At 43.1% G+C, this 24918-nt stretch overlaps 1 protein-coding gene across 1 annotated transcript in view; it reads left to right on the top strand.

Moving 5' to 3' along the window:
* Nucleotides 1-17445, top strand: part of LOC118386723 (gamma-aminobutyric acid receptor subunit rho-2-like) — a 38661-nt gene extending 21216 nt beyond the window's left edge. Inside the window, exons 4-10 of the mRNA XM_035774476.2 lie at nt 13584-13807; nt 14002-14084; nt 14194-14334; nt 14638-14790; nt 14969-15177; nt 15281-15304; nt 15439-17445. Coding sequence (XP_035630369.1) covers nt 13584-13807; nt 14002-14084; nt 14194-14334; nt 14638-14790; nt 14969-15177; nt 15281-15304; nt 15439-15750 — 1146 coding nt within the window. The 3' untranslated portion in view covers nt 15751-17445. The remainder of the gene's footprint in view (nt 1-13583; nt 13808-14001; nt 14085-14193; nt 14335-14637; nt 14791-14968; nt 15178-15280; nt 15305-15438) is intronic.
* Nucleotides 17446-24918: the final 7473 nt, after the last annotated feature.

Below are 24918 nucleotides of genomic sequence, written 5' to 3'. Positions count from 1 at the left end.
CTGTTATAATCTCCACCCGGCACAACCAGAAGAGGACTGGCCACCCCACATAGCCTGGTTCCTCTCTAGGTTTCTTCCTAGGTTTTGGCCTTTCTAGGGAGTTTTTCCTAGCCACCGTGCTTCTACACCTGCATTGCTTGCTGTTTGGGGTTTTAGGCTGGGTTTCTGTACAGCACTTTGAGATATCAGCGGATGTACGAAGGGCTATATAAATAAATTTGATTTGATTTGACTTATCCTTTGGTAGAATTAAAGTTTAAACCACTTCACACACTAGCATCACCCGGCATTTTTTGGTCACAGAAATTCAACCATTTGCAACCTTAGCTTACACCGTGGTTTGTGTGGTCTGGTGTGAATTGTAATTTTATATATTTCAGAGAAAAGGGCGGTTCATGACGCTGATGGCGTGGCCATTGATTTGGTTAACTTTATATGAAAAACCCATGCTCTCATTTTGAAGGTTAACATCACATTACATCTTTTCACAAATAGTTTCATGAAGTTTCATCACATACGTTTCACAATATTTAGATGTAAACCTGATAGCTGGAAAATGTACACTTTAACATCTAAAAAAAACGAATACATTCTAAAAGCTTTAACAAGAGCACGGTATTGTGTTTCATTTGAAAACAGCATAACAGTTTGTAAAAGAAGAATATTTCAGGTCATCCCACCCCCTAACCAAGTAGCTTGGATGAATAAGGTGCCCAGAGTAAACTGCCTGCTACTCAGGCCCAGAAGCTACGATATGCATATTATTAGTAGATTTGGATGGAAAACACTCTGACGTTTCTAAAACTGTTTGAATGATGTCTGTGAGTACTCATATGGCAGGCAAAAACCTGAGAAAAAGTCCAACCAGGAAGTGGGAAATCTGAGATTTGTAGTTTTTCAACTTTTTATTTTTTTATTTTTTTATTTTATTTAACCAGGCAAGTCAGTTAAGAACAAATTCTTATTTACAATGACGGCCTGGGAACAGTGGGTTAACTGCCTGTTCAGGGGCAGAACGACAGATTTGTACCTTGTCAGCTCGGGGGTTTGAACTTGCAACCTTCCGGTTACTAGTCCAACGCTGTAACCACAAGGCTACTCTGCCGCCTACCCAAGATAGATTTGGTCCGAATGCACTTCCTAAGGCTTCCACTAGATGTCAACAGTCTTTAGAATCTTGTTTAAGGCTTCTACTGTGAAGGAGGAGAGAATGAGAGCTGTTTCAACCTGTGAGAGGTAGCTGCGTTCCATTGCATTTCTAAAGACAAAGGAATTCTCCGGTTGAAACATTAGTGAAGATGTATGTTAAAAACATCATAAAGATTGATTCTATACATCGTTTGACATGTTTCTATGAACTGTAACGGAACTTTGTATCTGGACCCAGTGTTCACGCCTCATGAAGTTGGATTTGTGAACTAAACGCGTGAACAAAAAGGAGGTATTTGGACATAAATTATGGACTTTATCGAACAAAACAAACATTTATTGTGGAACTGAGATTCCTGGGAGTGCATTCTGATGATGATTTCTGACTTCTGTTGATTCCACAACATGAACATGGCGGGTATCTGTATGGCCGGAGGAAACACCGTGCACCTGGCCACCTTCGCTAGCGGACACTGCGCCCAGCCCGCCACAGGAGTCGCTGGTGCGCGATGAGACAAGGACACCCCTACCGACCAAGCCCTCCCTAACCCGGGCGACGCTAGGCCAATTGTGCGTCGCCCCACGGACCTCCCGGTCGCGGCCGGTTACGACAGAGCCTGGGCGCGAACCCAGGGACTCTGATGGCACAGCTGGCGCTGCAGTAGAGCGCCCTTAACCACTGCGCCACCCGGTAGGATTTTTTATGAATTTATTTGCACACTGGTAATATCTTAGATGTGTTGTAAGATGATCCCCATCTAGGGGCCTGTCTGCTCCTCACTGTTCTCATAGGGGAGTTTACAACTAGATTTGTTTTCTGCTCTGACGGCCTCATACGGTGTTGCACATAGTCTCGACCCTCCCCACCCTCCCTCACCGGCCTCGATGAGGCTCATCATGGGTCTGGGCTACTATTCACCCTTTATGGCTCGGGACCCCCCCACCAGCAGTTGGTGTTGGTATCCGAGGCACAAACGAAAAGGTCGGACCCTATGTGCGAGTTATCAGCGGCCGCGTTGTTATGAGAGTGGCTGAAACCTTTCGATCAAATCTCCTGGTGTTTGTGCTTCAAAACGCTCAGTGGCTGTCGAGGCCTGTCAGTCACCACAGCGTCCGCGTGTGGCGACCTCTTCAGTACCTGCGAACTGAGACAAGGATATCTGTCTGTGATATCGCAATGTGTTTTACAAGTGGGAGTCATTGGGTCAGTTGCTGGACTGACGGCGTTAGTGTTATTGTAAGGGATGACGGTCCCCAAGAAAGCAGAAGATATATCATCGGAAGCAGAGTACACTCTGCTCATTGATGTGTTTCTTGCTGAAACGGCCGCAGTGCTTGCGCAAGTGTCCTAAGAACAAGAGAAGTTCATCTCAATTACAGTATTGCACGGCTTCAAGGAGGAGGGAAGTTGCTCATTCTCAGAGACTGGAAATTATGAAAATAATGGTCAATCAGGTTTGCTGATGGAATGTGTCGAGATATCGTAATAACTCATTGGATCGGATTCTGCACCAAGAGGTTTCTAAACGTCTTTTTCCCAAGGGGTGCTTTTGACAGATACCCCTCGTGGATGACTGCATTGCAGCTAGCGTTAGGGGAAGACAGTGTGGTCAGTGGAGAAGGCACTGTGGCCTGTGAAACATACATGGTTGTTTTTCCAATCCATCAGTGGGAGTAACCGATCCATCAAATCTGCTCCGAGTAGCAAGGTTTCAGATTCGAGTCTGGTAACATACACAGGGTGAACGAGCGATACGTCCTGGAAGTGGAGTTTCAGCATGACTCTCAATGTTAGAGCCGAGGTAGTCTGAATGACCCTCGAATTGTAGTTTCGCCTCATTCTACTTTTAACCAACGTTTCGTTGGCTTCAAACCCCTTTTGAGGTCATCGAACAATGTTTGAGAGATGAGCAATATTGTCGCACCTGAATCAATTAGCGCATGACAAGTTAAGCAGTCCCTCGGGACTGTTTCCAGCTATGGCCGTTTAGAGTCGCGTTTAGTGGACATATTCCCCACAAAGTGGAGTGGTTGTTTGCAGCGACGTGACGTGCCATTTCTGTTCAAGGTGAAAGCGGATCGACTTTTTGGATTTTGAGTGGGCTTGGCTTTAACAAGACTTTTGACCTGGTTTTTCGCAGCCTTTGTATCAGTCTGTAGATTCTGTAGACAAAGCCTGCGAGCTTGTTTCTTGATCGAGCGGGCCCTGGATAGGGTCTCGCGTGAGAGTGGGCGAAATAGATTTTTGTACTTCCTTGCTAAGGGTGTTAATTCCTGCGGACCTGGTGTCCGCAATTCCCCGTCTAGTCCTGTGACCGATCTTTTACCCTTTTCTAAACAATGTAGCGCTTTAGTTCTTCACGTAGTGGAACTTATAGAGAACATTGGTCTACGATTTGATAGTCCTTTAACCCTTTGTTAGCCTTCTGCTCTGACACTTTGTGCGGGTTGGGTGCAGGAATGTAGCAAACAGGTCAATTGTAGCCGTATTGGTTTCGATGGCGACATACTTTACAGTTATTTAGACTGCGGAGGTTATTGGAATCGTGGTTTTGTGGTAGAAACCGTTGTTGTGCATCATCTCTCAATGCTCAAATACCTGATAATGCACCTTCTTAGCTGGAGTGAGTGCTCCTGGTCAAACTTCAAAGCCTCAAAAGCTGTTCTTGCAAGCTCTATGAGTTATAAGATAGGCAAGCCAAGGTGGGCTGTAAGGCCCAAGTAGGTAATGAAGGTGGAATACATGTTCGACAGAAACATTTGTTTGAATGGTAACACCTCTTCCATTCCTGTTTCAGTGAGTAGGCCAAAGTAAGCTGGACAAAGCCTATGATAGTAAGCTTGTGGGTGTTCCTTCCAAACTTGTTTGACAGTGTTAGTCAGTGCCGAATGGCCAAGAGCAGAAGACTGAGGGACACATGAGGGAGGCAAAGTCTGAAACCTTCTATCGTCTTCACTCCTTTGAGTACCGGACTCCGGTTGCTTGGTTGGGTAGTCACGCTGTAGCACGTGACCGTTCTGGAATTCCACCAGATTGTACCTACGGGTGGTATTCTGCTGCACTTGCTCCTTTTGGTCTCAAACTTATCTGTCATTGTTTGCAGATAGAGGTCTTAAGTACGGAGCGAGAGATTCAGTGATGAGATTTCCTCCGCTTGCTTAAAAATCCCTATTTTCATTTTCATCACCTGAGTTCTCTCATCATTTATTTGGTCAATGACTTTAATTGTGCTAATTAACTGATTGTCTTTGGTCTGCAGCATTTGTAGTAGAACAGTGTTACTTTGAGTAACGTTCAACAAAACTGCATGCATGTTATCAAGTTGAGTGCTCCTGTTTGTAGATAACTCGTCAGATTGAACTAGTTTGGCGTGGACATTGTCATATTTTGGCTAAATCGAGTTGTTCCTGTAGAAAACAATTTTGTTCCTGTCAAAAACGATTTTGTTGAATAGTTTGTGCTCGTTCATCGTCATAAGCTGCAATTATCGTCATAAAATGCAATTACATTTAATTGTTCAGTTTTCAAACGCAGTTCCATAGCTAGCAGAATTTTTCCCTTTTCTTCTTTTGTCATTAGTTTCCTGGTTCTCTCCACCTGTCCCTTTATGTCTACCGTTTCTTGCTCGTGATTGGACCAATGCCAATCTTGGATGGCAAGACATCAGGGTTAGATTTTGGAGAGCGTTTGTCGTGATTTCTACTGTTTTTCCTCTAATGGCATAGTTAGGGTTGGTATTGCTGTGAAGGTCAGAGATCAATCCTGTTATGGGTGAGGGTTCACTAATTAGCAGAGGAGTGGGAACCACTCCCTCTGATAGCTTGAACATTATTAGAACATTTGGGGGATTATTTAATTTTTTCCTGTTTTTCCAAAGTTTGGTTTTGGAATACGTTAGACATTAATGAACCATCAGTACTGTAACGTGAATGAATTTGCAAAAACAAATTGACTTGATTAATGAATGATTAATTCATAATTAATGTATAGGCAGCTGGGAATTAAACTTTAGTTAACCTGAGAAGTTGGTTCATCTAGGTTAATATAGGAAGGTTTAAAATGTCTCATTTAATTGGAAGAACCTGAAAAGGTATGTTCGACAATTTAACTTATTAAATTGAATGAGACAATGGTATCCAATCAAATGAGATTGTCTGGATTATCATAAATGTAACCAGTAGAGCCAATGTTATGGTACATTCACCACTTGGTTCACTTATCCCTAAGGCCGAAGCCACATGGGATTCCTGCTTGAGGCGAGACATCATTCAGTACTGGGTAGTCCTAAATGAGCTTTGCAAAAGCAAATTTGACTGATAAATCAATGTTAATGATAAATCAAACCTGTATTTGTCACATGAGGCACAGCCTTCCCCAAGTCGTCCTCCTCAGGATGTTAGCAAGACTGTGGATGTCTCTGCTATTCCTACTGAATACCATGACCCCCCCCCCCTTAAAAGATTTAGATGCACTATTGTAAAGTGGCTGTTCCACTGGATGTCATAAGGTGAATGCACCAATTTGTAAGTCGCTCTGGATAAGAGCGTCTGCTAAATGACTTAAATGTAATGTAAATGTAATTACCTCCTAGAAGTGTTCAGTAAGGCACGTGCTACTTCCCTTCCCCCGCACCATCCTTATGATTGTGCCATTGACCTTCTCCCAGGCACTACACCACCTCAGGGTCGGTTGTATTCTCTGTCCGGACCAGAGACTAAAGCTATGGAAGAGTACATAGAGGAGTCTTTGACCACTGGGGCCGTCCTTCTGCATTTCCTGCAGGCGCAGGGTTTTTCTTTGTGGAGAAGAAGGACAAGAGCCTGGGCCCGTGCATTGACTACCAGGGAATTAACAATATCACTGTCAAAAATGGTTACCCCCTACCTCTCCTCTCCTCGGCATTTGAACCTCTCGAGGGGGCTACCATGTTTTCCAAGTTGGACCTTCGGAATGCCTACCACCTGGTTCGGATACGCGAGGGCTATGAGGGGAAGACAGCCTTCAACACAGGCAGTGGACATTTTGAGTACCAGGTCATGCCGTTTGAACTCACCAACGCCCCCACTGTCTTCCAGGCTTTGGTCAATAATGTGCTTCGGAACATGCTAAACCAGTCTGTGTTCGTCTCCCTGGACGACATCCTGTTTTTTCCCCGATCTGCCCAAGAACATGTACTCCATGTCAGACAGGTCCTTCAGCGCCTCCTGGAGAACCAATTGTTTGTGAAAGCCAAGAAGTATGAATTCCACCGCTCTTCTATCACCTTTCTGGGATATGTCATTGCTGAGGGCAATGTTCAGATGGATCCTGGAAAGGTGAAAGCATTGGTGAGTGGAGTTGCAATGGTTTCTTGGGTTTGCAAACTTTCTACTGCCGTGTCATTCGGGATTACAGCACCCTGGCGGCCCCCCTCTCGGAACTCACCTCCCCCAAGGTACCGTTCAAATGGTCTCCAGCTATCGACAACGCCTTTGTGGACCTGAAGCATCGGTTCACAACAGCACCCATTCTCATCCATCCGGAACCCCTCGTGTGAATTTGTGGTGGAAGTGGATGCTTCGGATGTTGGAGTGGGGGCCATCCTGTCCCAGCGATCTGCCCAGGACCAGAAGCTTCATCCCTGTGCCTTCCTGTCCCATCTTCTCAATCCTGCTGAGAGGAACTATGATGTTGGCAACCGAGAACTCCTGGCGGTGAAGATGGCGTAGGAGGAGTGGAGGCACTGGCTGGAAGGAGCAGAACAGCCATTCCTGGTCTGGACCGACCATAAAAACTTGGAATATCTCCGTTCAGCCAAGCGCCTCAATTCAAGGCAGGCCCGTTGAGCCCTCCTGTTAACCAGATTCAACTTTACCTCAACTAAACTTTACATCAACTTTACTGTCTTCCGGATTCCATCCCCAAACTAACGGTCAGTCAGAGCGAGCCAACCAAGACCTGGAGACCACCTTAAGGTGCCTGGTCTCAACTAACCCCACTACCTGGAGCCGTCAACTGGTCTGGGTGGAGTATGCCCGGAACACTCTCCCCTTTCGAGTGCTCCATGGGTATCAGCCTCCACTCTTCCCTGAACAAGAGCAGGAGGTCAGCGTACCCTCGGCCCAGCTGTTTGTCCGCCGCTGTCGACGTACCTGGAGAAGAGCCAGGGCGGCTAATCTCAAGACCAACTCCAGGTATCGTTGACAAGCGGACCGTCGCCGGACCCCAGATCCCCGCTACCGCATTGGGCAGAGGGTATGGCTTTCAACTCGGGACCTGCCCCTTCAGGTAGAGTCCCGTAAGCTGTCTCCCCGGTTCATTGGTCCTTTTCCCATTTCCAGAGTCCAGAGTTCCACTGCTGTCCGTCTTGTGTTACCCCATACCCTCCGTATTCACCATACCTTCCATGTGTCTAGGATTAAGCTGTCCTTTGCCACTGTCCTTTGTCTTCTGTCTCCAGGGCCCCCCCCCTCCCTCCTGCTAAAGACATCTTGAACCACGGCCCTCATCGCCGATTTCAGCCAGGTAAGGTATGCGCCCAGGTAGGACGCCGAGTGGCGTCCCTAGGGGGAGGGGTACTGTCACGCCCTGATCTGTTTCACCTGGCCTTGTGATTGTCTACAGCCCCTCCAGGTGTCTCTTATTTTCCCCATTATATTTATCCCCTTGCAAAATTCTAGATTTGTACCCACCTGCCTGACCATTCTGCCTGCCTTGACCATGAGCCTATCTGCCACTCTGTATGTCACAAATGTGTGTATAGGTGGCAGGGAAGTCAGGAGCAGGAGAATAAACTCGGTAAATGGAGTAATGTAATAAAACAAAACATAACTCCAAAACCATAAATACAAATTAAACAAATTGGGTACGAGAACCCGTCGCGCACCAAATATAAACAACATGAAACTGAAACAAGAAACAATCTCTGACAAAGACATGATGGGAAACAGAGGGTTAAATACACAACACGTAATGAATGGGATTGAAACCAGGTGTGTAGACAAGACAAAACCAATGGAAAATGAAAAATGGATCAATGATGGCGAGAAGGCCGGTGACGTCGACCACCACCCGAACAAGGAGAGGCATCGACTTCGGTAGAAGTCGTGACACTGTACCTTCTGGACTCTGATCTGGTTTTGACCTTTTTGCCTGTCCATGACCATTCTCTTGCCTACCCCTTTGGATTAATAAACATTGTAAGACTCCAACCGTCTGCCTCCTGTGTCTGCATTTGGGTCTCGCCTTGTGCCTTGATAGTTGTCGTGTCTTTGGCATCATTAAAGTGAAGACTGTTATTTTATCAAATAAATTCTCTGTAATTATTATTACGTGATTAAACTAATAATGTAAATGCAATTAACTAGGAAATCAGGGCACCAAGGAAAATCTTCAGATTACAAAGTTATAACTTTGGATATCATAAGGATTTTGGCTGGATATCATAAGTAACCACTTGTTAAACGTGATCCACGTTAGGGTGTCACCTAAATAATTATTTGTAAAAGAAGTCTACTGGCGATTCTTCACCCTCAGGGGTTCACTGATCACAGAAAGCTGAAATCAAACGGAAGTGCAAAGGGTTGGACTTCCGTCGCGCAAGACGGAGGAATTTCAACATGACACAGAAAAAACAAAATGACTGCTTTCCCTTTGTTAGCTTAGCATCTCGTGTAAGCTAATCCTACTTTTTACACTTTCAAGCATAACATAGGATCCCCTTAAACAAGGGAACGGTTTTACTAGTAATGTCTTACATTCAAACCCTTTTCGGCGATCTTCTTCGCTAGCCCTAAGTTACTGGAACTCGATACACCTGTGCGCTACCCACGCTACTGCAAACGCAGGGGACCAAGATTTATTGCTTGGTCAAGCTAATATATCCTCAAATTTCAATTGGCTGGCCGTATGTCCTCGCTCAGGAAATTAATAATGACAGAGTCTACCTGCATCTGAAACACGAGAGACAGAAATAGCACCTTTGGCCCAACGCGTCTATTTGTCAAATATCTATAAGTAGCTGGATCGTGTCCTAGCACTTACAAATGTAATCACTAACTTCACAACTCATAAGCCATTCTGACGTCATCAGAAAAGCGACACCGGGACAACTATGGGCAACACACACACCACACGGCACTATTCGTGTCTAACGCAGTCTGTTTGTACAGTAATCTGATTGCACAATTAATATATATATATTTAATTCAATCATGAAGATCTCATTCTATTTTAGATTCCTCACAGGAGGCACCAACATGGCATGTCTGTGACTATCATTAAATGTTAAGACTGTTATTTTATCAAATCAATTCTCTTGTGTAATTATTATTACGTGATTAAACTAATCATGTAAACTTTAATGAATTAGGAAGTTGGGGCACCACGGGAAAATGTTTATAGAGTCTCTATTTCCCGAATTGACTCTTCAGATATCTTCATATCTTATCAATTTGTCCTCTGTTAATGAATTATTAATTGTTACCTCATTCCAAACATCATAAAATTATTGGTTATCTGAACAATCCCTAGTTTTCATAATGAATCAGCAATATACAAAATGGCTTAATTATTTATTTACTAACTAAATAATCACACAGAATTACCTAACAAACGAACAGTAGATACTGGTATCTAACAATGATAGAAAAGTCCCTAGTGGGCTATGCCGATATGATGGCTTGGTAGCCAAAGGAAAGGGGTGGGGACTGAGAGAGAGCGGGAAAGACTAAATGGATTCACTACACACAGTCTATAATTATATTAATTGAAATGCTAATCCTTTGCACATGAACGGCCACTCATTCGAGAATAATTGCAATGTACAGTTGAAGTCGGAAGTTTACATACACCTTAGCCAACTACATTTAAACTTAGTTTTTCACAATTCCTGACATTTAATCCAAGTTAAAATTCCCCGTTTTAGGTCAGTTAGGATCACCACTTTATTTTAAGAATGTGAAATGTCAGAATAATAGTAGAGAGAATGATTTATTTTAGCTTTAATTTATTTCATCACATTCCCAGTGGGTCAGAAGTTTACATACACTCAATTAGTATTTGGGAGCATTGCCTTTACATTGTTTAAATTGGGTCAAACTTTTCAGGTAGCCTTCCACAAGCTTCCCACAATAAGTTGGGTGAATTTTAGCCCATTCCTCCTGACAGAGCTGGTGTAACTGAGTCAGTTTTGTAGGCCTCCTTGCTCGCACACACTTTTTCAGTTCTGCCCACAAATCTTCTATAGGATTGAAGTAAGGTCTTTGTGATGGCCACTCCAATACCTTGACTTTGATGTCCTCCCCCTTTTCCCTCCAAACATAACAATGGTCATTATGGCCAAACAGTTCTAATTTTGTTTCATCAGACCAGAGGACATTTCCCCATAAAGTACGATCTTTGTCCCCATGTGCAGTTGCACACCGTAGTCTGGCTTTTTTATGCCGGTTTTGGAGCAGTGGCTTCTTCATTGCTGAGCGGTCTTTCAGGTTATGTCGATATAGGACTCATTTTACTGTGGATATAGATACCTTTGCACCTGTTTCCTCCAGAATCATCACAGGGTCTTTTGCTGTTGCTCTGGGATTGATTTGCACTTTTCGCACCAAAGTACATTCATCTCTAGGAGACAGAACGTGTCTCCTTCCTGAGTGGTATGACGGCTGCGTGGTCCCATGGTGTTTATACTTGCGTACAATTGTTTGTACAGATGAACGTGGTACCTTCAGGCGTTTGGAAATTGCTCCCAAGGATGAACTAGACTTGTGGAGGTCTGCAATTTTTTTCTGGGTTCTTGGCTGATTTCTTTTGATTTTCCCATGATGTCAAGCAGAGGCACTGAGTTTGAAGGTAGGCCTTGAAATACATCCACAGGTACACCTCCAATTGACTCAAATTATGTCATTTAGTGTCACCTGACATGTTTTGGTCTCAGAAATTCAACCATTTGTAACCTTGGCTTACGCCGTGGTTTGCGTGGTTTGGTGTAAATTGCGCCACGAGTGGGTTTTATACACTTCAGAGAAAAGGGCGGTCCATGACGCCAGCGTAATGTCTTTGCTCACGTGGCCGTGGCCATTGATTTGGTTAACTTTATATGAAAAACCCATACTCTCATTTAGAAGGTTAACATTACATTACATCTTTTCACAAATAGTTTCCTGTTTAATCACATCCGTTTCACAATATTTAGATGTAAACCTGATAGCTGGAAAATGTACACTGTAAGAGATATAGTTATGTGTGTTTCCTGTTCTTCATGAGATCACCACATGAAACACAATCTTCATAAATATCCACGGACCATTCTCACATTCTCAAAAGTAGAAATATTGTTTAATTCTCCCATTTTGTGGATTAGGAGTTTGGCCAAGAGAGGTTCTTTGTTCTGGTAGACTCTCTCAATACTGCATGGCAGTTTCTACCAGGTATTTATGACCTGTCATAAAGTCATAAAACTGGAGAGAGAGAGAGGAGGGGGGCTATAATCCTCCCTCAGGGCATTTCATGACAAATGTATGCTACTCCGATGCGTTCTGCCTACAACAAAATCTCTTGCATAGTTTTGTTTCGGTATGTTGCATTGATCGTGGTTAATCCTGTGTTGATTCAATCACAATTGCCACAGTAAAGGGAAACCCTGATAGTGTTAACAGGGAAAACGCTAGAACTGTGGTCACCCAACTTTTCTGAGTCAAGATCACTTTCTGCATCAAAATACAAGCCGCAATCTACTTCTCAGAATTTTATTTAACATTATTTAAAAAACGTAAGCCTATACAATATGAACCAAAACAGTACTGTAGCAAGTAAGTATGTGTAGTAAGCTATAGGCCCAATACAATATCACTGCAAATTAACTGTGCAAAATTGCCCTACTAATGCATTATTGTTCGGGCCATTTTAAGTTTGAGGTAGGCTATATGATCACACCGGTAATAGATCCATTGTTGTATTACTTGTGAGGCACAGCTGAGTAAGCATACATTTAAATAATGACCTTTTTATTTGTATTTTACTGGGCTGATGGTGCCTGCATCTAATGGTCAGTCTCATTGGAAGGAGAGAGCAGCAGACTGAGGGTCCGCCTCTCAACATCCCGCCGGTCTCCCTTTCCTCCACTGACACTGGCCAAAAAGGGACAAAGTCTTACAGCTGATGGTGACTCGAGTCACACCGCATGCACAAATGACTGTAGTTACTCCCACGAACAGAGAAACTCAAATAGTCCTCAATATTAAAAAAGGCCCAAAGCCACTAATAATTACAATGCAAGCCTAGAGATACACTTTCCTACTCATTCATTACTGCTGCAGTGTTTGTTGTAGCACAGAGTGGAGATAGGAAGAACGTGCATTTTATGGCTTATAAAAGTATTGAATACAAAGTGTTGACAGTGATGAGTAAGAACTTAAACGAGCTCATTCATAAGAACAGCATCTCTTTGCTGTATTTGTTGACAGCCTCTCGCTATTCATGTTTTTAACCTTTTTAAAATCTCACAGTATCAATTTTGCTGTAGCTTTCTTTTATGCCTGCTACGATACTGCAGACACGGTAATCTGAGCCATCAGATTGGCCAGCGGTAGGCCTATAGTGCACTTGATTTGCTCTCTGGGCCCTCAGGGAAGGTACCTTCAGATGCATGAAATGGTTCAAAATGGCAACAGGTCGCCTACCCGATGCGCAAGGCAGCTTGGGTGCACCTACCATCAACAGGGCTTTATTGTTGAGTTTATTACGGAAATGATTGATTAGGAATGCCTTGGAGATCGACTGGTTGGTGACTACTGCTCTAGAAAGTTGAGTGAAGGGGCAGTGTAAGGGTTTTCCTGTGGTGAAGGAGAGGTGGAACAAAATGCAGCGTGGTGGTTATTCATGTTCTTTAATAAAGGAACAAGACATGAAATAACTAACAAAACAATAAATGTACTCCGAAACAGTCCTATCTGGTGCAAACACAGAGACAGGAACAATCACCCACCAACACACGGTGAAACCCAGGCTACCTAAGTATGATTCTCAATCAGAGACAACTTATGACACCTGCCTCTGATTGAGAACCATACTAGGCCGAAACATAGAAATACCCAAAACCTAGAAAAACAAACATAGACTGCCCACCCAACTCACGCCCTGACCATACTAAATAAATACAAAACAAAGGAAATAAAGGTCAGAACGTGACAGGCAGCCTCTGGGCTACTGCGCGTGTGAGCAGTTTAGAGGGAACATTTGGCGCAACTCAATATTAGTAAGGTGTTCCTAATGTTTGGTATACTCAGTGTATATCTGATCATAAATATACACTATAATCCAGGGAGAGGGTGAGACCCTGGTAATCACAACATATACAATCAACGGCTTTATCTACAACTCTAAATCCAGGAATGGGTTCAGAGGATTTATACAAGGCTTCAACCAACTAACAAATTAATGTTTCGGTGACCTGCAGGACTTCACCATGACCCTGTATCTGAGGCACTACTGGAAAGATGAGAGGCTGTCCTTTCCCAGCACAACCAATAAGAGCATGACGTTCGACGGGCGCCTGGTCAAGAAGATCTGGGTGCCTGATGTGTTCTTCGTCCACTCCAAGAGGTCGTTCATTCATGACACCACCACTGAGAACATCATGCTCAGGGTGTTCCCAGACGGACACGTGCTCTACAGCCTCAGGTGAGGAAACTGGAAGCAGCAGCTTCGTTTTGTGTCATTTCGACGATGACAGCGCAGAACTCAAGTCGATCCACATTTTCCCAGCACACATTTACCCATTTCATAGAATCATACTTAACTACGAGGATGTAGCATGTTGACATTTTTGTGTTTTCCTCGTCGTGGATATAAAGATGTTGTGTTTGAATCCCAAGGGTGACGGTTACTGCTGCCTGTAACATGGACTTCAGTCGTTTCCCTCTGGATTCACAGACCTGCACCTTAGAGCTGGAGAGCTGTAAGTAGTGGTACTCTGACTGTCTCACACTGTATTATGAAGGGATTTGGTGTGGCGGTACAGTACATTAGGCAGATTTCAATTAGAAATCCATTTCTGTTGTCTCCAGATGCTTACACGGACGAGGACCTCATGCTGTATTGGAAGAGTGGGGATGAGTCCCTGAGCACGGATGACAGAATCTCCCTGTCTCAGTTCCTCATCCAGAAGTTTCACACTACCTCCAGACTGGCTTTCTACAGCAGCACAGGTAGAACCACAAATAATCTCAGAGGGACGGATAAGAAAATGTATTGTATAAAAATAAAACATTCTGTGTACAAATGATGACTGGATGTTGCAGCATTTACTTCTCAAGAAGTCAACATTCATTTGAATAACAAAATTGAAGAATATTATCTAACTGTTTGTACGGATATTTGTTTGTGACAATTTCACTGAATCCAAATACAGTCCATTGTTGTACAAATACATCTTTAAGTTCTTCAGAGAAGCAAAACCCATTTTCATATTTTTGGTGATATCTCACGTGTCTTTCACTTCTTCTCTCTAGGCTGGTACAACCGTCTGTACATCAACTTCACCCTGCGACGCCACATCTTCTTCTTCCTGCTCCAGACCTACTTCCCTGCAACTCTGATGGTCATGTTGTCCTGGGTGTCGTTTTGGATCGACCGCCGGGCCGTCCCGGCCAGGGTCTCATTAGGTAAGATACACTCTTAGAAGAAAATATTCTACCAAGAACCTAAAAGGCTTCTTCAGCTGTCCCTGTGGAGGGGAAACCTTTTTCTAACAGTGTAGATGGATTGGTTGGTTCATATCTATGAGGATACTTCCTTGAGTCTCGTGTTCACACGGACGTTGTGTGTTGTGCTGTGCTCCAGGTATCACCACGGTGCTCACCATGTCCACCATCATCACTGGAGTCAACGCCTCCATGCCCAGGGTTTCCTACATCAAAGCTGTGGACATTTACCTCTGGGTCAGTTTTGTGTTTGTGTTCCTATCGGTGCTGGAGTATGCTGCCGTCAACTATCTGACAACGTTGAGGGACGGGAAAGATCGGAAGCTCAGGGAAAAGGCCAGAGAACAGGTAAGGCTCTTACTATGCTATTACAGCTCTTCTTTATGTCCTTTCGGCATTTTTCCTAGTCTGATCTCTCTTTCTTTCTCTTTATCTCTCTTCTGTCCTACAGTCCCTGGGCCTGGCGAGAGAACAGGTAAAGGTCCTCATCATACCACACTGAACTACAAGTCCTTTCATCGTTTCTCCTACTCTGATCTCTCTTTCTCTCTCTCACCCACCTGCCTCTCTCCCTCCCTCCATCTCTCTCTCTCTCTCTCCGCCCTACAGTCGCTCCCCTGCACATGTGGCATGTCCCACACCGGGACCATGATGGCGGACGGGACCTACAGCGAGTCCGACACCAACAGTCTAGCCGGGTACACCAGGGCCCCAGCTCCTGAGGACCCCCCGGAGAAGCAGGAACGCATGGTAGTGCACATCTCCTTAGACAACGAGTCCACGGCGGCAACCAAGAAGAAGACGGGCTTCCGCAGCTTCAGTTTCATGCAGAACACCCACGCCATTGACACCTACTCCCGCATGATCTTTCCTGGATCCTACATCATTTTCAACCTCATCTATTGGTCTGTGTACTGCTGAGGCTCTCCCGGACAGCCTTGTTAGAGTCAGCAGAGAGACAATCTACTGATGTTGCTGTACCAGATGAAACAGGACCGTTATTTAACTCTGACCGACAAAACTGATTGACTCAAAGTGGTAATGGCCTCCGTAATGCACATTGAGGTGATGGAGTTCTTATAACACCTGTGCTCACCAGCAGCACTCACAAAAGGTTTTCACAAATCTCTAGATGGATAACACCATTCTATCCTCACCATCAGCTACAACCATGTTACTACTTGACTCAACTGTACAGCTTTCCTTTTTTTGCTATATAGACTATTTACGCAACCATGCAGGTCCAAGCACAACTATGATGAATTTTATACTCATGGCACTGTCAAAGCAGGAAAACTGTGTCTGTATTACTGACAGTATACGTACTTCTGAAAATGGACTAAGCGTTGCCCAAGCTTGCCTCCTTAAGCAGAAAACAGAAAGCTTGATCCATAATGTGAGGGTTTGACCTCTTAAAATCGACTATGTTGATTAGGCAAGCATCAGTTGCTCATGAGCAAATTGAAACACAGCCACAGACTCATGAGCAAATTGAAACACAGCCACAGACTCATGAGCAAATTGAAACACAGCCAGAGACTCATGAGCAAATTGAAACACAGCCACAGACTCATGAGCAAATTGAAACACAGCCACAGACTCATGGGCAAATTGAAACACAGCCAGAGACTCATGGGCAAATTGAAACACAGCCAGAGACTCATGGGCAAATTGAAACACAGCCACAGACTCATGGGCAAATTGAAACACAGCCACAGACTCATGGGCAAATTGAAACACAGCCACAGACTCATGGGCAAATTGAAACACAGCCAGAGACTCATGTCTTCTAGGAATGCACCAAGTGTTATTATTTTTAACAGCTGATCATGATTGAGCAAACCACACAAAAATCTAAATCTACATTGATACAAGTTGGCAGATCTTCACTTAGATTACAGTATTTCAGTATTTATTTAATTATTTATTAATGATCTATTTATTTAATGATTTATTCATTTTAGGCCTATCAATTTACTTACATAATAAATGTTTAGTGCAACTAATATGCCATTATACCTTAAGTTGTTAAAAACCATGCATGGGGCTTAATAGTTTTTTTTATGGTTGGCCACAGAAATTGTGAGGGCGGGTACCATTAATGAATGCTTATGTGAACTATCATTCAGCTTGTTTCAGGAACTCAATGTTATCCACCAATTAAAGAGTTGTTTCTGTTTGTATATTACTCAGAAGGGGGTTTTCAAGACTTATAAACCTTTATCAGCGATGTAATGAACTTGAACAGCCTTAAGTGAACTGGTTTCACAGCGAAATCTTGTGTTTGTTTGTTTGATTGACTGTTTGGATTACAAGTGACTGCATATTGCTTTTTATATCCAGTATTCTATCCAACCAGTATATTAGTACACATGGTATTGTATGTAGTATGTAGATAGCCACAAGCATGAGCTGGATTTACTAGGCATCCAGATTGCCACTGTAGATATGTCAGCCTGTTGGACAAATGCTCAACCAACGCAAATCACCTCATACAGATGCTTGTCCACAAGCTTGCGCAACTACTGTAGACTGATTATTGTCGCGTCAAAACATTTAGAATGTATGCTTTTTTTTGGAGCAGATTTCTAAATAAAAGGCTTTAAGCTAAAAGCATGTTTGCAGTCAATGTGTTTGAGCATGAGTCGTGACCATACATATTTTGCTTGCCTGTTCTCAATCTAAAGACAAGTCTGTAACCGTTATCTTTCAATTGCTGGAGGCAGGGTTGCAAAGTTCCAGTAACTCAAAATTCCCAAATTATTTTAAAAAATCCCCAGATGGAAGATTCCCTGATAAGCAGGAAATCTGAAAAATTCTCCAAACAGGATTTTGGGAAAACCTGTGCATTTTGGGAAAGCTGCTGGACTTTTGCAACCCCAGCTGGATTATGTCATTGTTTCCTTATGGATGAGGCAATATTACTAAGGACTATGAGATAAGATGACTGGAAATACAGCATTCACTTTTAAGAATAATGTGTTTCTGAGACAGTCTTGCCATGTGATGTGCATCTGTCTGTCTGTAATCCAGATTTTAGAGAGCATTCATAGCACATTTAATCCCCAAACAAACAAATCAAATTAGCCTCAGTGAGAATGTCTAAGCTGCCCCCGCCTACACAGCCGCTATATGTGTCTCAACACTGAGTGTACAAAACATTAGGAACACCTTCCTAATATTGAGTTGCACCCCCCTTTGTCTCTAATGCTTCCCAAGTTGGCTGGATGTCCTTTGGGTGGTGGACCATTCTTGATACACACGGGAAACTGTTGAGCCTGAAAACCCCAGCAGCGTTGCAGTTCTTGACAGACTCAAACCGGTGCTCCTGGCACCTACTACCATACCCCATTCAAAGGCACTTAAATCTTTTGTCTTGCCAATTCACCCTCTGAATGCCACACATACACAATCCATGTGGGATCATAGCTTTCACCTGGTCAGTCTGTCATGGAAAGTTCCTAATGTTTTGTACAGTCAGTGTATATTACAACATAACATTGTAACATAATGGAGCTACAGTGCAGTTGCCTATTACCTACATATCCCTTTCAGCAGGGTATGCCTGATATTGCATTGACCAATCAAGTGAGGCCCAGTGGTTGACCTACTGAACATCATAGATGTCATGTGATATGGCTAACTCATTCTGTCACGTCCTGACCTTAGTTCCTTTTGTATGTCTCTATTTTAGGTTGGTCATGGCGTGAGTTGGGGTGGGCATTCTATGTTTTGTTCTCGGGTTTATATTTCTATGTGTTTGGACTGGTGTGGTTCCCAATCAGAGGCAGCTGTAAATCATTGTCTCTGATTGAGAACCATACTTAGGTAGCCGGTTTTCTCACTCTTGTTTGTGGGTGGTTATTTTCTGTTTCAGTGTTTTCAACTTACGGGACAGTTTCGGTTTTCCTTTATTCGCTTGTTTTCTGTGTTCAGTGTAATAAATATGACGAACACTTACCACGCTGCACATTGGTCCGATATTTCCTACTCCTCCTCAGGCGAAGAAGAGATTTGTTTCACATTCAGCAGAAAAATTACATCACTGTCATTGAGCCACAGTTTGATCCATTGTCCTCTGTCTGCAGAGAAACAAATGCTGTTTCTGGTTAACTGGCATTTATGCGATATGCTAAACCCTGTTATGTTACAGTGATGCCTGTTACATGGTGTAATCTGTCTACAAATGTTGTCTATTGTTGACTCATCAGATGATCGCTGTCTGTGGTCCTCAGTAAACCGGTAACAGATGGTGAGGGGGCTTGGAATCCCATTTGTAGTGAGGATTGGATGCCCATTTGTAGTGAGGATTGGCAATCCAATCCTCACTACAAATACACCCTAATACAGGGCTTAACTATTATGATTAGGCAACTCTTTGTGTGTGTGTTGGTTCTATCCTTGTCCCTATGAGGACAAGGCTACTTTAAATTTAGGAGTGAGGTTTAGGGTTACAAATATGGTTAGGGTTATAATTAGTGTTAGGGTAAGTGGTTCGGTTTAGGAGTTAGGTTTCGGTTATTGGTTAAGGTTAGGGTAAGGGTTAGAATTAGGGTTAAAGTTAGGTTTAGGGTAAATAGAATTTTGAGTGGAAATACATTGTAGGTCCTCACGAGGATAGACGAACATAATGCATGTGTGTGTGTGCGGAATTTGTGTTGAAAAAAATTGCAAACACAAATTCCCTTTACAGATGAATGATAAGATCTATGTTGAATTGTTCAATAGCTAAATTGATACTCATAGAACCATTATGTGGGTTTGGAATTCAGTAGGGGATTTTACCATTAATTGCTTTGTTAATTCCATTGTTTACCCAAGTTACCAAAGTTGATGAAATCAGCTTGAAGTATAATATAATATATTATAAGTATAACATAATTCATATTCATACAGTATATTGTAAAAAATATTTTAACAAGCATCGACAGTAAATATTATACTATTGTATTGTGCCATGCTCACTGTCATATTCAACAGAACCATCATCATCAGTTGACAATTGGTTAGTGCAGATTAATTTCTAATGAAGAGAGATGAAAAAAAAAAACTATGTAATGTCATGCGGTTGGCTTTGCATCAAGTGCTGCAATCTTCCGCCCACCAAATCCAGATGAATTATGTGTGGGGAGAAGTGATTGGGGAGGTGGGAGAAAATCTGACAGTTCAAACCAAATTAAACTGCCACACATGCTATGAAAGAACTGCAACACCATTCTAAATTATTTATGTCATGGGAGACATATTGGATTACCTCTGTGATAGCTGATGTGTTGAGCTTTCTGAAGCTATGGCAACTTTGTCATCACCCAGGTGGGTGATACACATTGGTAGCAGTAGATAGGGTGAGTTTCCCCCATGTGCAAATCACTTTAAGCATCTGTGAAAGCATTTTAGAATTCCAATCAATTGTTCATTGCATTTAAAAAAAAAAAAATCCTTATTAAATTAGATATATACAGTATCTCATAAAAGAAGACCTTGCCATCAGGTAATTTTCTATCTGGTAGGTATTTCTGTAAGACAAATTTCCACTCTAAAACTTGTTTTTGACTATGCCGCCCTCTATTGGTTGAAAGTTATGCAATAGAGTGTTTGTTCAAATGAAATCCAAGTGTTCCCTGTAGTCTTGTGTGTGCCAGTGCTCTGGAACAGCAGGTGGTGGTGCTATAACACTACGCATTGCACTTGTAGTGTACACTGCGGTCATTGAGAACTACTGCATTTTACATCCTGATATCTTGAATACCGGGTTAGGGTTAGTGTTGAACCGGGATGTGGACATTAATCTAGGGGTTAGGGTAAGGGTTTTAGTTGAGGCTGGGTTAGTGTTGAACCGGGATGTGGACATTAATCTAGGGGTTAGGGTAAGGGTTTTAGTTGAGGCTGGTTTAGTGTTGAACCGGGATGTGGACATTAATCTAGGGGTTAGGGTAAGGGTTTTAGTTGAGGCTGGTTTAGTGTTGGAACGAGATGTGGACATTAATCTAGGGGTTAGGGTAAGGGTTTTAGTTGAGGCTGGTTTAGTGTTGAACCGGGATGTGGACATTAATCTAGGGGTTAGGGTAAGGGTTTTAGTTGAGGCTGGTTTAGTGTTGAAACGAGATGTGGGCATTAATCTAGGGGTTAGGGTAAGGGTTTTAGTTGAGGCTGGTTTAGTGTTGAACCGGGATGTGGACATTAATCTAGGGGTTAGGGTAAGGGTTTTAGTTGAGGCTGGTTTAGTGTTGAACCGGGATGTGGACATTAATCTAGGGGTTAGGGTAAGGGTTTTAGTTGAGGCTGGTTTAGTGTTGAAACGGGATGTGGACATTAATCTAGGGGTTAGGGTAAGGGTTTTAGTTGAGGCTGGTTTAGTGTTGAACCGGGATGTGGACATTAATCTAGGGGTTAGGGTAAGGGTTTTAGTTGAGGCTGGTTTAGTGTTGAAACGGGATGTGGACATTAATCTAGGGGTTAGGGTAAGGGTTTTAGTTGAGGCTGGTTTAGTGTTGAACCGGGATGTGGACATTAATCTAGGGGTTAGCGTAAGGGTTTTAGTTGAGGCTGGTTTAGTGTTGAAACGAGATGTGGACATTAATCTAGGGGTTAGGGTAAAGGTTTTAGTTGAGGCTGGTTTAGTGTTGAACCGGGATGTGGACAGCTAGGGTTAGGGTTAAGGTTAGGGTTGTGGTTGAGGGTTAGAGTTAACCCCAACCTTGGCTCCAGCTCCAATCTTAACCCTAACCCTAGCTTCATGTCCACATCCCAGTTCAACTCTAACCCTAGCTTCAACCCACACAAACATGGGTTAGGGTTGAATCTTACATAACTTGTAGCCTATGTAATGCCACATACAGTAATGGGACAGCTAATATCATGACACCATGTGCATCAGAGAACATGAAGTTAGTAACTTACAAATATTTTCTGCAGAGAAATATTGGCTTTGCCCTGTGGTGCTGCCCTAAACCATAAAAACATGTCTACATCCCTTTTACTATGTGTGGTGCTGACAGCCAATCCCTAAATTGTGTTGATGCGCCCTTGTGACTCTGCCTGGCCTGAACAGATGCTGCGTTTTAGTATGTTAATCTCAGATTTCAGATTGGCACATAATAGTATTACGCTCCCTGTGTTTTAGCCTATTCAGACACTTCCAGGTTCTGTCCTGATCCTGTTTGCAGGTTGGGATAGTCTGATGATACAGTAGTATCAGGAGTATACTTATAGTACTATCAGAAGTACACAATGAGCGCAGGAGTGCAGGTGCATACTGCTACTCCTCCATAAGGAGTATAGGAATATACTGCTAATCTTCCTTAAGGAATACAGGAGTACAAGAGGGGGAATAGGCTTTGTCATGCCCTCTGCACAACTGTCTTGGTGTGTTTGGACCATGGTAGTTTGTTGGTTATGTGGACACTAAAACAGGAAAGTGCCTTCCCCAAACTGTTGCCACATAGTAGGAAGCACTGAATTGCCTAGACTGTCACTGTATGCTGTAGCGTTAAGATTTCCTTTCACTGGAGCTAAGGGGCCTAGCCCGAACCATGAAACACAGCCCCAGACCATTATTCCTCATCCACCAAACTTTACAGTTGGAGCTATACAGTTGGGCAGGTAACGTTCTCCTGGCATCTGCTAAATGCAGATTCTTCCATTGGACTGCCAGATGGTGAAGCGTGATTCATCCCTCCAGAGAATTCCACTGCTCCAGAGTCCAATGGCGGCGAGCTTTACACCACTCCAGCCGATGCTTGGCATTGCACATAGTGATCTTAGGCTTATGTGCGACTGCTCGGCCATGTAAACCCATTTCATGACGCGACCGACGAACAGTTCTTGTGCTGAAGTTGCTTCCTGAGGCAGTTTGGAACTCGTAGTGAGTGTTGCAACCCGAGGACAGGGGATTTTTACGCGTTTCAGCCCTCGGCGGTCTCTTTCTGTGGGCTTGTGTGGCTGAACCTTTATTGCTCTTAAACGTTTCCACTTCACAATAACAGCACTTGAAGTTGACCGGGGAAGCTCTAGCAGGGCAGAAATTTGATGAACTGGTAGCAGTTACTGAGCTTTTCAGTAAGGCCATTCATCTGCCAATGTTTGTCTATGGAGATTGCATGGCGGTGTGCTCAATTTTATACATCTGTCAGCGACGGTGTGGTTGAAATGGCTTTATTCACTAATTTGAAGTTGTGTCCACATACTTTTTTTTATATATAGTGTATTTCCACCAACCATTTAGTTTGTTTGGATTATTTTTGAAGGCTTTGGGGTCAACATGAGGGTTAAATCAATGTAGTCTAGAAAATGTAGTATTTTCCCCATATTTAAAATATAAGTGATTAATGAAATACAATAATTCACAATATTCACATACAGTTTTTGTTTTTCTTGATCATTCATTTTAAGAGTTTGTCAGCAAAATCTATTGTTTCATCAATATTTTATGTGCATGTAGCCTATATAACGACATGTTTTATGTACAAGATGTATATTTGTAGAGACTACGCCTAATATACACTGAACAAAAATACAAACGCAACATGTAAAGTGTTGATCCCATGTTTCATGAGCTGAAATAAAAGATCCCAGAAATGTTCCATATGCAAAAAGAGCTTCTTTCTCTCAAATGTTATTTGTCACACTGTTTCAACTGTCTTTGTGATTGTCTCCACCCCCCTCCAGGTGTCGCCCATCTTCCTCATTATCCCTTGTGTATTTATACCTGTGTTTTCTGTCGGTCTGTGCCAGTTTGTCTTGTTTGTTCAAGGCTACCAGTGGTTTGTCTCAGAGCCTGGGTTCACCCAGTCTTTCTTTTTCCTCTCCCTCTTGGTTTTGACCCTTGCTGGTACTGTCTCTTAGCCTGCCTGCCTGACCACTCTGCCTGAGCCTGCCTGCTGTCTTGTACCTTTGCCCAACCTCTAGATTACCGACCTCTGCCTGACCTGAGCCTGCCTGCCGTCCTGTACCTTTCCCCCACTTCTCTGGACTATTTACCCCTGCCTGCCTTGACCTGTCTATAATCCTTTGGGATTTTTAAACTATTGGTTATCCCACGTGGGTCTTACCTTCATAGCTGATACAAATATGTTTACATGTTAGTGTATGTTCCCTTGCCAAGACAATCTATCCACCTGACAGGTATGGCGTATCAAGAGGCTGATTAAACAGCATGATCATTATACAAGTGTGCCTTGTGCTTGGGACAATAAAAGGCCACTGTAAAATGCCCAGTTTGGTCACACAACACAATGCCACAGATGTCTCAAGTTTTGAGGGAGCGTGCAATTGGCATGCTGACTGCAGGAATGTCCACCACAGCTGTTGCCAGATAACTGAACATGAATTACTCTACCACAAGCCACCTCTAACATCGTTTTAGTGAATTTGGCAGTACGCCCAGTAGTGGCGGTGAGGTTATGGTATGGGCAAGCATAAACTATGGACAATGAACACAATTGCATTTTATCAATGCCAATTTGAATGCGAAGATACCGTGACGAGATCCTGAGACCCATTGTCGTGCCATTCATCCGCCGCCATTACCTCATATTACAGCATGATAATGCACAGCCCCATGTAGCTGGATCAATTCTTGGATCCCAGTTCTTCCATGGTCTGCATACTCACCAGACATGTCACCCACTGGGCATGTTTGGGATGCTCTGGGATCAAAGTGGAACACCACGTGTTCCAGTTCCCGCCAATATCCAGCAACATTCAACAGCAATTGAACAACATTCCACAGGCCACAATCAACAGCCTGATCAACTCTATGCGAAGTAGATGTGTCGTGTTGCATGGGGCAAATGGTGGTAACACCAGATACTGACTGGTTTTCTGATCCACGCCCCTGCTACCTTCTTAAGCTATCTGTGACAACAGAGGCATATCTGTATTCCCAGTCATGTAAAATCCATAGACTAGGGCCCAATGCATTTATTTCATTTGACTGATTTCCTTGTACGAACTGTTTATATTTTTGTTCAGTATAGGATAGAAGAGGCATTTGAATTTAATTGAATCCAATTATATTTCCTTTAATTCGAATTGCAATTCTGTGTCCTGTTGAATTGAAAAAATTCTGAATTGAGCACAACCCTGCTA

The sequence above is a fragment of the Oncorhynchus keta genome, chromosome 8 (genome assembly GCF_023373465.1).
Source record: "Oncorhynchus keta strain PuntledgeMale-10-30-2019 chromosome 8, Oket_V2, whole genome shotgun sequence".
Lineage (NCBI taxonomy): Eukaryota > Metazoa > Chordata > Actinopteri > Salmoniformes > Salmonidae > Oncorhynchus > Oncorhynchus keta.
The sequence above is the reverse complement of the archived record's forward strand: the minus strand, read 5'-3'. Positions and strand labels throughout refer to the sequence as shown.